At 37.6% G+C, this 17,469-nt stretch overlaps 1 protein-coding gene across 1 annotated transcript in view; it reads right to left on the reverse strand.

The window, feature by feature from the left end:
* SLC44A1 (solute carrier family 44 member 1) overlaps positions 1-17,469 on the reverse strand; it is a 48,273-nt gene that overhangs the window by 3,787 nt on the left and 27,017 nt on the right. The window contains exons 7-15 of the mRNA XM_009485247.2: positions 14,236-14,405; positions 11,713-11,802; positions 9,529-9,656; positions 8,442-8,628; positions 6,075-6,240; positions 3,152-3,308; positions 2,815-2,898; positions 1,620-1,757; positions 37-273 (exon numbers count right to left, since the gene is read on the reverse strand). Of these exons, the coding sequence (XP_009483522.2) occupies positions 37-273; positions 1,620-1,757; positions 2,815-2,898; positions 3,152-3,308; positions 6,075-6,240; positions 8,442-8,628; positions 9,529-9,656; positions 11,713-11,802; positions 14,236-14,405 (1,357 nt within the window). The remainder of the gene's footprint in view (positions 1-36; positions 274-1,619; positions 1,758-2,814; positions 2,899-3,151; positions 3,309-6,074; positions 6,241-8,441; positions 8,629-9,528; positions 9,657-11,712; positions 11,803-14,235; positions 14,406-17,469) is intronic.

The raw sequence follows: 17,469 nt of genomic DNA on the forward strand, positions 1-17,469 counted from the left end.
AATATGCTTAGCCTTAGAGAGCAAGGGGAAACTTACCATGAGAACTTTATCCATGTAGAATTCCCTCCCAGGGCTTCCATCATTGTATTTTGTATCGATGGCAAAACATAAGAAAAGGACATCAACAACCATTTCATAAATGGAAAGGAAGCAGTGAGCAACCAGGAATGCAAAGAGGCAGACAATGATGAGGGGCAGCACCCAGATGGTATAATCTCGTTGGTAATTCAGCAACATAATCCCAGCCAAACCTGTACTGCAGACAATCAGGACCTGAGGAAGAAAACAGAAGGCAACTCTAATGGCAGAAGCCTTTTGATTTTTTTGTTTTGTTTTAGTTTGGTTTTTAACGTGTTCGCTTCTTGCTGTATCAAGGCTAGAACTAGGGGTTACAGATGCTAATGGTAATAACACCTTTACCTCCTGGATTCTCCACATCCCTGAGTGTAAATAACATGGGGAGAGAGAGTGGGGAAGGCAGGTCTTGGGGGGATGGTAAGTTTTTCATTTTGCTGGCAGAAGCAGCCTCCAAGCTTGTCTTATCTCTGTCTCATCTCCATACAGGGAAAGTAGATCAGAATTCATGTGAGGCACTTCATGTAAGTCTCAATGGAACTACACTACATGTACGACGCCCTAACAGATATTACCAGTACCAGTTTGGTCTTTGGGAATAACAAAAGGACTAAAACAACTGTTACGGCCACTTAACATTTTTAACATTTCTGAATCTATTACTATGAACTGCAGCCAAATGTAAATTTATGTAAATGTAAAATGTAAAATAGGTCAGCTTTACTGTATTATGAAAATACCAGGTTGTGCTAATAAAGGAGGCTGGCAGCCTAGTGCTGTTTGAGCTGATACTATTTTTTTATATGCTGCACTGTTCATTTTAACATTTCTGTCACCTGTGCATTTCTCTAATAATTTGAAAGACAGCTTTTCAGGGAGATGTTTCCTAACACCTTTCAGACACCTCCATAAAACCACGTTATGTAATTTCATGGTCCCCCAAGTACCTATATCTTCATTATGTGTTTATTTCTTCTCACATCTTATTGACTTAATTACTGGATTAAAAGTTCAGCCTACTGTACTCTGACTTAATAAAAGTAGAGGAATGTAATAAGGAAGACAGTTCAGTCCAAGCTGGCAGTTCCTCACAGCAGGCTCCTGTACTACCTTCCAGTCCAATTTTGTCACAAATGATGATCAATAATGTGCCAATTTTCAACATAAACCTGGAGAGCCCTTACTAAACAGAATTTAGAGAAAATGCTTCCTTTCCTTACAATTCTAGGTTTTAACCACAAAACCAATCAAAAACTCAGAACTTCTAATAATCACTTTTCTCTTGACTCCCTAAAAATAAATTCATGCAGAAGGTGTTACCATCTTCAGCTATTCCTTTCTGATCACTTTTACTCAACGTACATGGGTCATCTGTTTATCCTCCCTATCCTGGACAGTCCCCTCCTGATATGATGCAGCTAGATGTGATAAAGCACATGCTAAGAAACAGGAATTTGAAAGCATTTTCTATCTGGGGTGCAAGCCATTGCTAAGGAAAGCTTGTTACTACGTAGGTCGATAACAACTGTATGCAGCAGACATACCTTTCCTAGAAACAGCATAAAATCCCCAACTGTGTTTATGACAGCCACTCGCAAAGCATTTTCCACTAGAATAATAAAGGCATCCTTTGCTGAGGTGCAGAAGTTAGTGCTGTTGATAGCTGTGGCTGTATATGCGTTCTGTGAAAAGCAGATTGAAGATTTACTCATGGAATGATCAGATATTTCAGATGGAGGGTGGAAAGAAGGAGGAGAAGATACAGCTTCTGAATAAGTCACGTAAGTCATATGATGCTAATGAACAAAGATTTCCTTGAAAGTTGTTGAATCAACCAGTGTGTACCAGCTGACAGAAGACTATATGAGGTAGAGAATTACTATTCTTCTCCTCCCTTGCTCATCATTTATGCACTAACAAGTTTATTCCAAAAAACTAATTAAACAGAATTTGCAGTTTCTCTGCAGGAGGAGGTGAGCAGTGGCGTAACTACAGCAATTAAGTAGTTAGAAAAAAAATATTCTGGAACTATAAAAGAGTTTGAGAGTCATACAAGTCCACCAACATAATTTCTAGGTACTTCACTAGATGGCATTCAAAGTTAGCCAGGACAATGTTCAAGGATTATACTGGATTTTTTTAAAATGCCTTCTTCTGCTTTTATTTCTGTATTTCCACAAGCAAAAAAATGAACAACTGTGAAAGGGACATTAGAAAGAGATTTAGAGATGTGCTTAACAGAGGTGGAAGCACAGGCCAATAAGATCTCTTTTACAAAGGAGTCTGACCAGCCAGTGTGTTGCAACTTGCAACTCTCTTTCTACTTTGTAGATGATAATGACTATTTGATGTTATATACAGTTATTCAGTTGTGTGAACCTTAAATATTACACCTAGAAAAGCTTCATTTTCTTTTCACGACAAACATATTTGAAACTCAGATGTAGTTTGACAGACTGGACATAAGGAGGAACATCTCCAACCACTAAACAAATTGTTATAAAGTTGTGATACCATGTCCCCGAAGGTGAATACCAGCTATTTTTCATCTTTACAAGATAAACAAAGACTAATGTAGTGATTTACAGTGTAATTTCAGTAATGGAGACAAGACTGCAGTACCTTCACTGAAGTTCAGTTCCAAAGTACGATACCTCATGTGTCAGCCTCAGACTGCATTCTGGGAATCACATATATATTATCAGCCCTTACATAAAACTTGAATATTGAAAATCTTACCTGATTTAAGTAGGTCAGGCACTTTTCTAGACACCAAAGGCAGCAGATGCAGGCTTTGAGCATACAGCGAGCACAAGCATTTTCCTAGGAAAGCACAGAACATGGGAAAACAAAGATAAAGAGTAAAACCAACAGATCTTAAGAAAACAATGCTCCTTTGTGTTTCAGTAACTGATACTCAGCTTGGTAACTGAAGCAGTCCATCTCAGTCCCATGGTCCTTTAAAGACCAAATACTCCAAAACAAGACTTCCAGCCCCAACACAGATTAAATTAAATTAGCTGTAAACATGACAGGCATTGAGTTTTGGTAAGAAAATGGAAACTATTTCTCTTACTTTTCCTTTGAGTTGCGTATGAATATACATAAGAATCATTCGTGGTATCTTCACTAGTGTGATAATGAAAGACCCCTTTGCCACCGTTCCTAGGTGGTAACAAACAAGGCGATTAACAGACGCCAGAATAGGAGTAAATGGCAGATTCCTTTTCTCCCTGTTGAAAAGAGAAAAAGAATAAAGTAGAATGATCAATATGTATTTAGTATCATCTAGCAGTACTACAAAATCTCAATAAACTAATGTGCAAAAGGAATTTATTACCCTTATACCAGCTTTCAGCGTATATTGTTCACTCCACACTGATAGTCTGTGCAAGTCACCGTTTTGGCTCTAATGCAGTAATAGCAATAGCATAGTTAGTTATTTGTATTTCCTACCAAGTAAGCCACTTCTATTTCTCTCTCAAAGAACAGCTTTATTCAACATTTAAAGAATAGCTCTTCTTCTTTATTAGAAATATGAACATAATACTAAGCATATTAAAGGAACAAGTGCTAACATTCCAAACATAAAATATCTCCTCAGCTTGGGAGAAAGTTATTTTCATGTCAGTTTCATTAAAAAAGATAAAAAAGTAAAGTCTTCATTCCATGAAACTGACATCTGTGTAACTTAATCCTGAGATGTTAATGAGTAAAATAGGTTTACCCTGTACCTTCTTCCAATTAACTTTTAGAGCTCAGGTGGGGGAAGCCAAATTCTATTCCCTTTCTTGCACAACCACATAAAAGGCCTGAGCCTTACACCCAGGCAACTTAACCAATTCATCCTTTTGAGGTAAACATAACTGAGGGCAGAGTCTGTCATGCAGAACACCTTGAGGTCTGTTATTGCCTGAGTTGAAAGGAATCCATCCAGCTAAGGTGAATGAACAGTGAACATGTATAAAACATTTCTCCATAGACAACTTCACCTCTTTTGCTGTGGAAAGCTGCTAATATGCAAAATAATGGGGAAGTCCAAATTCATGCTGTTTCCTTTCTCACTAAGTCACTTTTCAGATTACAATTGTACCTTAAAATGCAGAAAAGGATAACAGCAGGGGCAGGTGGGTACTTACTAACTTAAAATAAAATTCCTGTTATGGTATGATAGGGTACAGTTAAAAGAAAAATTAATTCACCCTCAGGTGATAGTAAATACATAAACTTACAGCTGAAGCATACGCATTGCTATATGATTTATTTCAATGTGACGTTATCCTCTCTCCTCTGTATTTTCCTAGTTTGTTACTCAATCTAGTTTAATTATTCACAAGATTACATCCCTGTAACATCTTGTAATAACGTCACAGATGTATTTCATTGGTATACTGGAGGACTTCATCATTAATAAAATAACAGAATTTCTGTCAGCACAGTAAATGAGTTCCTTGCCTTTGATATTGTTTTGAAGACTAGGGCAGATAAGGAGTCAAATGTAATTCAGATAACAGTCTCAATTAAAAAGACAAACCAATTAAACATTTGTGATCTGAATAATGCACTTGAAAAATTCCTGCATGCATTATTCAAAACCCCATTTTTTTAAAAAACAGACACTTAAAAGCACATGGCAAGAATAGTGTGTGGCTTCTGGGTATCACTAGAAGTTTTTATATACAATATTCTTCACATGAAAGGCTAAAAATACATAACAAAACCCACTAGCTGAACTACATGTGCATTTAGAATACTTCTTGGGGATGGCACCATACCAACATCTTGGTTTTCCTTTCTTAAGTAAACCACCATTGCTAAGTATCTTGTCAATGTTCTACTCATGCCGCTCCAGAGGACGTGTATTTATATTGTTTGGAAAAGACTTTGAGAACATCTGAAATAAAATCACTCATCTAGTTCTTGAACAATGATGTGGTGTTTTGGGGGGAGTTTTTTTTTAAGAAATGTGTCATGAACTACTAGATCTAGGATGACACGTGTAGAAGTTTCATTAAGCTATACTTATATAAAACAGGTATTAGTGTACTTGCTTCTTTTCCTTGCCAAAAATATTGCCACAGTTCTGCTCTACATACCAAAATGTAATCCTTCAGATCACTGAAGTACCATTTACTCTTCTGAAATACGAAAAAAGCACCTGATACCATTTTTTTTTCCTGAAAAGCCTGTCCTAAATGGCTAAAACCAGAACTTTAATTTTCACTTATGTAAGGTGAATTTTAAGCAATTGTAATTTCAGAAGTTTCCAAATACTAGAAACTAAAACCCCAAAGCTAAGTTTGTGATTCTGAAATCAGTTTCTTATTTCTGTGAAGCAAAATTCTTGTGCCTGAAGGTTGGTAAAACCATTGCTTAATAATTAGTATTACCTTCTTGAATAGCTAGCAGATACATGCCAAATAGCCAGCATTAAGGGATGTCCTGATACACAAATTAGTACACAAATACAGCAATGAAACATGGAGCTTTAACGCACATCTATTTTGTTTCACTTTTTATTTGAACACGATCTGGTCAGAATCTATATGTAAATGATGACTCTAATGACACCTTAAGTAATCTTGTGTAACAAAGATTAATGAATAAGTAATTTAAAGGGCACTGTTTTGCAATTAAAAAAATAATCAATTGTTTTCAATATTTTTTTCTCTCTACTGAGCTTATCAGCATTAATTATCAGCATTACAGATGATCTTCCAGTTGCGTTCTGCTTTGTAAGCAATCATCCATGTCCATACAATGTGCACAGGTTACAAGGCAAACAAGACTTGAAGTCCTAAATATCAAGAATACCATCTATAATCAGCAAAACACAGTATTTTAGGACTTGACATGATTTTAAAAGAGTCAATACAATTCAACTGCTCTCCAGCTTTCAGGATGGAAGCAAGTATTCTCCCCAAATGTTATGTCCCCTATTATTCCTGCTAATTCCATTTCTGGGCTGCTCACAGTACAGCTGTCAAAGTTATCCTTACCTTGTAAAATAGTATGTCACAACAGCCCCTGCTACTGTCATCTGCTGACAGGCTAGGATAAACTCACTGATCCAGATCAGTCCCACTACGTGGTACCACCACATGTATTTCAAAGGGCCTACCATCCGAAATTCAACAAATCCTTCTTCATTTGGGACAGGACTACCTAGAAATAAATGAAGGTGAAAAAGGAAATGGTGCTTACATCAACTCGGAAAGAAAGTAGCATATGGTGTTAGCAGTTTGTAACCGTCTACAGCAGAACACCTCTAACTTCTACTAACACTACTGAATGTCATGGTGAGGAAGACTGTTCATAAAAAAGATACAGCTTTTGAGACAATCAGTATAACGACATTTGGAAAAAGCACTAAAAAAATATTCTGAGCAAACTCAAAATCCCACAACACTTAATTTATAGCCACATGGTGAAAATTTCCAAAACTAACCATGACCAAGTAGCAAAAATTCTTAAAATTAAACATAATAAAAGCCTGCCTTAGTCATTCTTAATTTCAGTCTGATGCTCTGTTATTATTCATACAGTCAGAAACAATATTAAACTTCATAGCTCCTTACAGCTGGATGTCAACATTAACAATCACTTTTGTTTTCCTTATGGTAAGTCTGTGTATGTATTTCAACAATATTTGTAGCTTTAAAGGTATTTATGGACATGAGAAACAGCTTTAGAGATTCTAAACATATGATTTCATACATTCAGAAATGCATTGACTCTTTGTCTCATCTGAATAGAGATATCATGTGTTGAGACTGACAGTACATGTCAGAACTGTCCTATGATAAGCTCTATTTCAATGTGTTAACCCACATTGAAATGTTTCATCTTATACAAGAGTTACATGAACAGCTGATGAGATTCAGAAAATACTGAAAGTAGCATCATGTGTATAAAATTCTTACCTTGAAAACCATTGTTTAGACTTAGCATTGAGAGCACCTTCTCCACCTTCTTAGCTACACTTTTACGCTTATATAAAAAACTAGTATTTTCTTGTGAATAAATTGAACTATTGAAATAATTTTGGCTTTAGTGAACAAGCTCTTCACAAGTGTAGGCTTCTTCTCATACACAGATAATGTACACTTTTTCAGTTCTCCTGGTTTGGATTGAAAAGATCTGGCCCTCTTTGCACCAAAGTTTTGTTTAACTGCTATCAGTGAAGATACTGAGTGCATGTAAAGCTAACAGCATAAATTAGTCTTTGCAGAATCAAGGCCAATCGAAGAGTTCTGTCAGAAAAATATAGTATCAGCCTAAATTCTGCTACAAATTTACTCCCCGGGCAGTGGTCTTTAACTCACAGAGTGAAACAGGACTGAGACTTAACTCACTTTCAGAGGCGAATGTTTTCTGCACATAGCACAGCATGTAATGGAAACTAAAAATTTCAACAGTAATGAGAACAAAAATATGTGAATTCTATTACCTCCATCCCTTGGTAAGAATTCAGGCTATGAAATGGAAAATATTTATCTTGTATTATCCTGAAATAGCTCTGTGACCTGAAACACTGCTACTTTTGGATCAGCAGTAAACAATAAATTTCAAAATTCTAAGGTTTTAATAATGAATGATGGTCTCTATTGTCTACAACTTACTGCAAAATAACACAGACATTTACCATTTTAAAAAGCAGTTGCTAGGTTTCTCTGCTGAAGTAACTAAAATTTGAACCTACAGGATCGACTAATTCTAGAAGCTCTTGTCAGACCCCAAACACAAAGCAAGCTCTCATCATCTACGTTCTTCACAGCAGGCAGAAATTGAGAGTATATTGGCTGCTCTCAGAATATAGTATACAAAGAGCAGAAAAATCTCCCTAATAATCCTGGACAATGCTGAAATACTACTAGACACCTTAGTTATGAACAACTGAATGCTACTTTGAATAAATTTAATTTGGGAGACAGTAAATGTGTGCTATAGCCCTTTCATTACTATGTCTCTACCTGTGTGAGTACCAGCTACAATACAATACAATACAATACCTTATGAGATCAGCTGTAAGATTAGCTGGTTTTGACCTGTTTATGTAAAATTACAGGGAATTATTTGAAAAATTGTTATAGCAGTCTTATTAATGGAGTCTTGTGGTTTGCAACATGCCGACTTGCATCAAATCAAAAAGCCATCCTAAGGCACAAAGTAACACACTGGGAATGCAGACTCAAATGCCCAACTTCCTTGAAACAAGTGTTTTGAAGTCACTGAAGCAGACAACAACAGAAGCATAGTATGTGGGGTTTTTCCTAAAGGTTCCCACATGGTTTTTAACCAACTCTACCTGAAATCATACAAAAATGAAGTGGAACTTTTTTAAATTAAGCCTGGTAGCTGCTTACCTGTAGTGCCAAGGAAAAGCAGGACTATGATCCAGTATGTCCAGAAGACGATAAGCACAAAGAATGTCCAAAATGGCTGGAAGACTAGCAGCGGCAGGTGAATGAAGACCTTGCCAGCCACGTGGAACAAGGCAATGGTGAGAGCTACTCGTTTGCGCATAATTAACATTATCAAGAACAAGATAACCTAGAGGGAGAAGTTTCCAAATCACATTTTAGAGAACTGAAAAACAAGCAAGCTATCATTTTGCACAGCTAGGATATTCAAACACAGCAAATTAACACATGCTATATCCACAAGATCACAAGATCAAAATGTAAAACCTCTATCAGCTGCTTCTGGTGATAAATTATTTTCCAAATTATACTTTTGGGGAATTCCAATCTCATAATTATATATTTGGGATCATCATCAGCCTCAGGCTTATGAGATTACACCAGATTCTATCCTCAATTATGTTTTACAAACCAGTGAAATCAGCAAGATTTAACAAAGAATACAATTTAACATCTATGTTTGGGCATGGTGTGGTGGACTTGTCATGTAAGTTAGTCAAACGTTGACAATTTTTAGTAGTAAAGTCAGTAACCCCAAAACAAACAGTAAGGCCTGAAGAAGATAAATTGGTTCAGTAATCATTTTTAGTATTTTAGTTCACAATGACCCTTCTCTACGTGGAAAAAGTGTGGGACCAACAGATTTCAGAAGTAGGAATGGTCTAAGGACTTTCAAATAAACTGAAATGATGAAGTACTTCTGAACTGGGAACCTAACAAAAAATCTCATAAGTGAAACTGGATTGGGAGTCCAATATTGTACCAATTCATGGAAGTCCCTGTGGACATTTTACAGTAGAGGAGAGTAGCTCCAGGGTCAGGAACTCTCTCCTGACTCAAAAACAGATATTACAGAACAATGCCTGGAAGCAAAAAAAAAAAAAAATTTAAAGAATCACCACAACAGAGCTTGCAGTAGAAATAAACTCTTCAAAAATGTGTGCAATATAAACCTTTCACCTGAATAAAAAAAATAGAGACAACCAGGAAGACAGAACAAGAAAATAATATAGACGCTAGCAAAGCATACCGTGAAGACTGTAGCTGAAATGGCATAGATCAGAAGAGCCTGAAGATTGTCTTTGGCTATTTGAGTCTCAACAGCACTGGCAGATATTCGTTGCTTAGCGTAGAGCCACCACAGGACTCCTGTACCACCTATGTTTTAGAGAAAACAAAAAAGGATAACTGAAAGACGTTCTTTCTGTGTGACACAGTTATACTACCTAGTAGCAAAGAAACTAAACAATTTCTTCTTTTAAGTCTGGTCTGGTACAGAATGTTCAAGGACACTGATGACTAACCCAGCAGGATCTTCTGAGGATGGAGAAGTGCCCTCTTCTCAAGTAGACATACTCTTTTCACAGTCTCACCCCACTATGACCTCTAAAGAGACTTGCAGCTCTTTGTGTTTTAGGGTGAAGTGCATGAGAGTAGTAGTTCATGGGGTGCTCTAACAATGAGGATCACAGCTCCCATTAGACAGGCAAGAGAGTAACAAAAAGAATAATAAAGAGTTATATGGTAGGACGTATGTATATCATATATGTGTATAATGTGGTAGGGAGTAAGAATTTAGCAGGGGGAACAGAGGGGACCTTTGGATTAGGATGCAAAATAACAACAGGAACAGAAGTGGAGTCTGCAACTCCTGGGAAGACTAATTGAGAAGAGAAGGAACAGACTTGATACTGAAAATAGCATCTCAGGTTAATGACACATGCGTCATGCAATGTCTGGGCACTGGAGAAAACAACAGTGAAGGGCTCAGGAGGCCAATATAGCGTGAGGTGCTTTCTTCTAACCCCTGTTATGAAATCCTAGCCTTATGTCCAGAATTTCATTCTCATATTCTAGCTACCTTTCCAAGGTAGAACTTTTCTTAAATACAAGACTCCAGCCCCTCAGGGAGTCTTTTGAGCATCTCTTTTGAGTATCCTTTGCTGTTCTGTTGTTATTCCTGAATCAGCTGCATAAGGTTATCTAGAGATCACAAGTCTTTGCTGAAGATACTCCTTTCAGGTCTAAAATGGAGGATGCTCTTTTGGTGTCTCCTAAACAAATAGCAAATCCCGAATAAACAGTGTGTCTCACAAATGACATGTTCTTCTTCAGTCTGTGTAATGGATGTGATTTTTTAGAACATAATAACAGATGGCAATAAGTCATTCAACTCTTTCACTCAACATAGTTGCTCAGCTTCTAAAGAGAATATAAATGAAAAAAAAAAATCTACTTTTTCCTTTCTTCCCATAGGTCAGAGATCCTATGAATAGCAAGCAGAAAAACCAAGTGATCAGATGGTCTGCTGATTTTTTCCATCCCTTGCAGTCATGCATTGCAAGAATTAAATTGCTAGTACTTCCTAATTAAATTATTCTATTTTTGTTCCTTCCCTACAGTCATCTGCCCATATGTTTTGGCTTTGCTACTGTGTATCAGTAAAAGAAAACTTCAATTTTACAAATGTAAAAGATAAGGTGATAAAGCAAGGCTGTCTTCATGCAAGCTAAATCATTTCAGATGAGACAATCTTTGGCCACTCCCAAGATGGCATGGCTGGTTGCATTTCATACATGACGTAGGTCATGCAGGACTTTCTGTGTCATATAGAAATACAAGGATTTGATTAGAAATGCTAGAAAAGCACTTTTGCTTCCTCTCCTCAAGAACAGATCTTATTAGATACACCTACAGAGCTACTCGGAGGACTGAAGGGGCTGATGAACCTGTCAGGGTTGTATGCACCCGTTTACATTGTAAGGGCCCCCTAAGGCTGCATAAACAATAGTTGTCCTTTGATTCCTGCACACGTGAATATGCCCAGTGGGTAGGTATGCCATCATACACACCCAGACTAGCAGTCTTGCTCATGTTTGGAAGACAGGTTAAGAAGCAGGCAATGTTTAGGGCTGTGCTACAAGCGCTGTGAGGACTATCCTGTATTGCCTATGTGGGTTCTAGTGAGACAGGCTGACAGGAAGCTTCCCAGATAAGCAGGGAGTGCAGCAAATCTTTAAGGAGCAACATACTCTCTGGGAGAGAACTGCAATTACAAAGTTGGCATTTTTGACATTTGTCTTGCAAGGGACTCAAAGGAAAGCTGAAGCGAAATGCATGGTCCAAGATCTGTGCAGGATGTAGCTGGCCTGAGGACATGGAGCACAAAGATTACAAGTGGGCACTCAGAAATAGGGAGACAAACAAGACTTACCAAGTGATCCCAGAATGACAAGAATTGTTAAAATCCAGACAAGTACTCTTGAAATGTACCTGATTATAACCATCAAAATCATGGACAACACTGCAAAAGAAGACAAATAAAGTAAGTAGAGCAATTATTTCAAGTCGAAATACCCTTCCTAATTCTCCCACTGCACTAAGATAACTGCCTGCTAACAGAATTTTTAGACAAATCCGTTTTCTGAGGCTTACAAACTCACTGCACAGATAGTTAAGGAAATTAGGCACCTCTACACCTTCTGCTTTGATACTGTTGATTAAAACAAAAAAGAGCATAAATACAGTTACATGGTACATTAAATACAAGACATAATGCGTACATACAGACAGATGTATTTAGACAATGACAAAACAGACAGCAAGACATGATAGTACTCTGAGTCTGGTAACATGAGCACACCTCCTGAGGACCAGAGCAGAATTTGCACTCAAATACACTTGTCGTTAACAAGTGCAGATAATGTGACACCTGTGTATTCCAAAAAATGTCATGCCAATAAGAAGTAAAAAAATTACTACTTCAATATTCAAAATTAGGTCTGTTACAAGCTTTGCTCATATAGTTCCACTGCCATTCAGGAACTGCATGTTAAAAAGCCCTCTACAATCTCAGCCAACTAAGATTTAGTGAGTGGTGTGTGTTAAGTGCACGCACATATTTTTGCATATACTTATTTGTGTACAGCAACTACATGAAAACCACTGGAACCTGGCTTTTTGAATCACACAATCCTACCCATTGTTTAAAAATAAAGAAATTCTGTTTAACTATGCAGGTATGAAAAATATTTTTTAAATTAACTGTTTGTAAAACTCTGTACTAACTTCTGACTCTGACCCAACAGTAGCACTGCTAGCAGCCACTAGCCTTCAGATACGAAACAGTCTTTCTACCATTATTATCAAATACTGCAGCTGTCAAGATAGAAGAATAAACAGCTTTCCAGTTATAGCTGAAAAGATACTCAATGATCTTTCATGGTTTGGGTTTTGGGTTTTTTTTAATGGTATCTAGCATCCTCCTCTTTTCTTTTTTGTTTAAACAACAAAGGCAGACTGAAAACAAAGCAATTCTTTATCTGTGTCCTGGTTTCAGGTAGGATATAGTTAATTTTCTTCCTAGGAGCTGGTATAGTGCTGGGTTTTGGATTTAGTATGAGAATAATGTTGATAAAACACTGATGTTTTAGTTGTTGCTAAGTAGTGCTTACACGAGGCAAGGACTTCTCTGCTTCCCATGCTCTGCCAGGTGCACAAGAAGCTGGGAGGGGGCACAGCCTGCACAGCTGATCCAAACTGACCATACCATAGGACATCGTGCTCAGTATATAAACTGGGGGGAGTTGGCCAGGGGGCAGTGATCGCTGCTCGGGGAATGGCTTCGTATTGGTGAGCAGGTGGTGAGCAACTGCATTGTGCATCACTTGTTTTGTATAATCTTTTATCATTGTTATTATTAGTTTCTCTTCCTCTGCTGTCCTATTAAACTGCCTTTATCTCAGCCCACGGGTTTTACTTTTTTTTCCAATTCTCTCTCCCATCCCACCAGGGGTGGGGGGGGGGGGGGGGGGTGAGCGAGCAGCTGTGTGGTGCTTAGTTGCCAACTGGGGTTAAACCACAACAATCTGGTACAGCTTTGCAGTGTTTCTTTCTGAACCACACACTGCTCATATATGGATAGTATCTGGACCTTCCCATTTTAGGATTTTGGATTTTATACTTGGTAGGAATAAAATAAACTCATTAGGAAGGTAATTTATGTGGGTGAGAGGCATTCCACCTTAACTCACAACAATCTGTTAAAACAGCACTCCAGTCTAGTGCAGTATGTCACTCTACAGGCCAGAGGCATCTCACAACTGTACAAACAATTCAGCACCTCTATACTGCGGGGAATTTCCAGCTCTTCAGACAAGGCTGACATTTTCAAACGCCTGAAGTTTTTAACTTTGGGGGAAGGGGAAGAAGGGAGTATCATACAATCCAACAAATGGGCATCTAACTTTCTTGTTTTCCCTCTGAAAGTTATCATATCCCTGCACAAGTATGTTAAATGAAACAAACTAAACCCCCTACATTTTAGAAGAGTATGCTATTGTGCACTTCTCACTTGTCCTTTTGAGTAGGGAAGGGTTTATTTGGACTGGGTTAGCAGAAGTTGAATATTAGAAAAGGGAAAGGTGAATATTACAATAAAAATGAGGATAATGGGGATGCTCTGTTAACTATACCAAAACTAATGTTGGCTAACCAACTGCCACACATCCTCTATATCTCATAATCAGTGGAAGAGGAGGAAAAACAGGAATGCATATGTATATTGCTTCCGAATAAGTTATCCAGCTGTCAAATAACATTTTAAAAAAGCATTCTGAACCATTTTCTAAAGGCTCATTGCTATCATACATTTTTTTTTCTCATATTGTGGTTAGAGGGTGTTAACAATCTCCTAATGCAGTACTAAGAAATAGCTAGTAATGAGAAAAACAATTACCTAGTGATAACAAGCAAAGTCCCATTATAATCTCTTTGCTGGTCATAACTCCACTAATCAGCCTGTGTAAGACACTACTGTCACTGACAAAGGTGATCAGGGCCTCTGCAAACTTGGCATAGCAGGAAATGTTCACAGGAGCACAGCGATGGAAGAATGGAATAGGTGCACTGGTGACACAAGAAAAAAAAAATCAGAAAAAAAAATTACTCCTACTTAATATAAATGCCACATCAACACACAAATGAAAGGTGAACAGATGCAACCACTCCACCCTCATAACATCATAACCAGAAACCATGTGTTGAATGCACAAGTGCTGCTGGAATGAGGATGATCATAATGGGAAGTGATGCAGTTCTTACAAGTAACCCTGTGAGGCTGGAGTGCACAGTCCAATAGGAAATTATTACCCTCCCACCCTTAAAAGGCAAGGCTCAGGAAATACATGTTCCTATTTCCACTTAAACATCTCTCATTCAAGTGTCAGGTAGTGAACCAGCAGCTGAAACAATGCCTTTCACTCGTATTAGAATGGAATACTGGCCCATATTTGCAGCAAAAGAAATCCCAGAATGACAACACTCGTCTTGCAGACTTACATGTTATGCTAAAACACGTCAGCACTTACAACTGCTGCCGAGCAAAACCAATGTATTTATTCTTAGTCTTTCCCCATACTAAGCTTGCTGTCATATTGAAGATTACAATCACAGTGTTTACTTTCATTAACTTTGTTAAAACTATGCACTACATTCTTTGCAAAACGTGCAAAGATGCCTCTGTTGTTTATTGCCTGTTACCAAGTCCATCAGAGGAAGACAGAAGAGAGAAAAAACTTCACTTTAAAAGTGGGTAATTTTATTTTCCAAATGTTTCCCATTTAGTAGCTGCCTTTCTTGCTCATAAACTATGTCAGATCTCAAAGTGGCCTATTACACCATTTGATCAATCCTCCCAATTACACCTCAGACACATGTTCCATGAATTACATGCTCCTACCTGTAATTGTATCCAATGAAAGAAAGTCAATCTTTTCTTCTAACTTCTAAATTTGCTTCACCCTCCCCAATCTTCCTTAAAAAATTTCAGAGGACTGTAGCAGCAATGCACATAACCTTTTGCAGTTTCCTTATTTCAGCAATGACCTATAAACCAGCAATCTTCTGTACTCAATAACTATTTGTTAAGCCCAAGCATTTCCAAAATTCTGTCATTTTAAATATGTAGTGAGTAGAACAGCTGCCTTAGGCACATCCTTTCTATACATTGTTTTTTTGGGGAAAAAAGATGAGACAGTGAAAGCCATTAATGTGTAATTATTCTGTACAGAATTCAGGAGAAAATATGATCACCTGCCATAACTAGGTAATTAATAGAGCCTAGGTTTTTGTTTGAAGTGACTGACAATTGTAAATTATATGGTTTTAAACTTACTGTGCTGAGTACATAAATGCATTTGGAGATGCTCATACTGATGGTCTACTTTTAGGTAGTGATGAAGACAGCAGTTAAGTACAGCAAAGTAATTGTGAATTAGTCACAGTTGTTAAAAACCAAACTAAACCCATAATGATGGCTGCCCTATTCAAAAGGTGGCCCATGTATCATCTCACCCTTTTAGCCTATTTTGGAATATGCAGTGTACTGCAGTTCATTATATGCAGTAATACTGGAAAATACTGTAATCTGAGAGGTTTATTTAATTGTTAACTGTTCCAACTTTGCAGAAAGCCTAAAGCATTTAGAAGTTGTGAATATCAATAACAAAGCACAAATTCTGAGCTGGGAGTAGGCAAAAGACTGTTATTCCTGCATCCATATATGAAAATACCCACTTTGAAAGGGAAGCTAATGGCATCAAAATACTGTTCCAAAATACATCCCAACAGAGGAAAAAATGCTTTTTGCATACCAGAGTTTGTATTATCCATCTAACATCCTTTAAACTATAGCAATTTCACTACACATTTTAACTTACCTATTTTCATGTGCAATAATTAATTTCTATTTTTGTTCTAATTAATAAAAAAAAATAGTTTAGTGGTTCCTACAAGCTTTCTTGAGTAAACAGGACTCCTGAGAATCCACCTTCTGAGATCTGCTGCTGTATTAGTGGTTCTGGCTGAATGAGTGGGCGAGGTAAGGTGTCTCGTTTATTAAAAAGTAATAGATCTATTCTCAGTGACCTGTGCTATTTTATATGGCCTCTTATATTACATACCAAAATGGAATTACATGTTTCTGAGGATAACAACATGATACTTAATCATGAACAAGAGCAAGTAAAGTTCAAGCCAGCAGATGATGATGTTAAAAACTGTATTTTTAAAGCAATATTCAAATGAAGTTAAGAGACCCATCTGATTGTTCAAGTACTAGATTTCAGAGGAGAGCTTTTTCCTCTCAGTACTGCACTGGGGCTTATATAGCAACATGTGTGTGTGGAGCCTTGTTGGAGCGCCACTGCTACCTTCTCCTTACGACCTCTACAGAGAAGCCCCTTGGCACAGCTTGGCACAACTGTTTGATAAATGCTGCAGGGAAAAGCTGGACTGGTTTTCCTCCAGGGTCCTCTACTTGAAAACTAAACAGCAAAGTCATGCTCTACTGAGGCTGAGATGTGCTAGGCACAGTTTCTGGAAGACACATGTATTGCTGGCTGCATTGCTAGACTGCACTGCTGTGTCGAAGTTGGACATTGTGCCTTGAAGTTGGAGGATCAGAGTCCACTGAGAGGTGGAGCCTCAACTGAAGGGCGTGAAGAAGCCTGGTCATCAAACAGAAAACATCAAGGGACAGTCCTCAAAGCATACTCTATCTCCATCCTGTGGACCTAATGGAGTCAGATCAGGGTTCATACCTCTGACAGATCAGATCTGGAAACAGGAGTGTTAGGTAAGTTTTCCCTGAATGCCTCAGCCTACAGGGTGTTGGTTTTTCATTTGTTTGTTGCCACAGGATTCCATTTCCCATCCAAATTACACTAATTTACTCAAAGAATTTGACTATAAAAATCTGAAAAACAGCATGGTTTACAGATACAATATTGGCCTTTTTTGCTTTAGGGCATTAAGTTCAGATTTTTCAATCTCAGAAAATATTCAAACATACTGAGCATTCTATTCATATCAAATAAAAAAGGGGAAATACTCCACCTACACAATAGCTTTTCAAAAATAACTCTTGGGGTAGTTTTTGTGAGAAATTTACATAGTATCATTAGGGCTCTGA

The sequence above is a fragment of the Pelecanus crispus genome, chromosome Z (assembly GCF_030463565.1).
Source record: "Pelecanus crispus isolate bPelCri1 chromosome Z, bPelCri1.pri, whole genome shotgun sequence".
Lineage (NCBI taxonomy): Eukaryota > Metazoa > Chordata > Aves > Pelecaniformes > Pelecanidae > Pelecanus > Pelecanus crispus.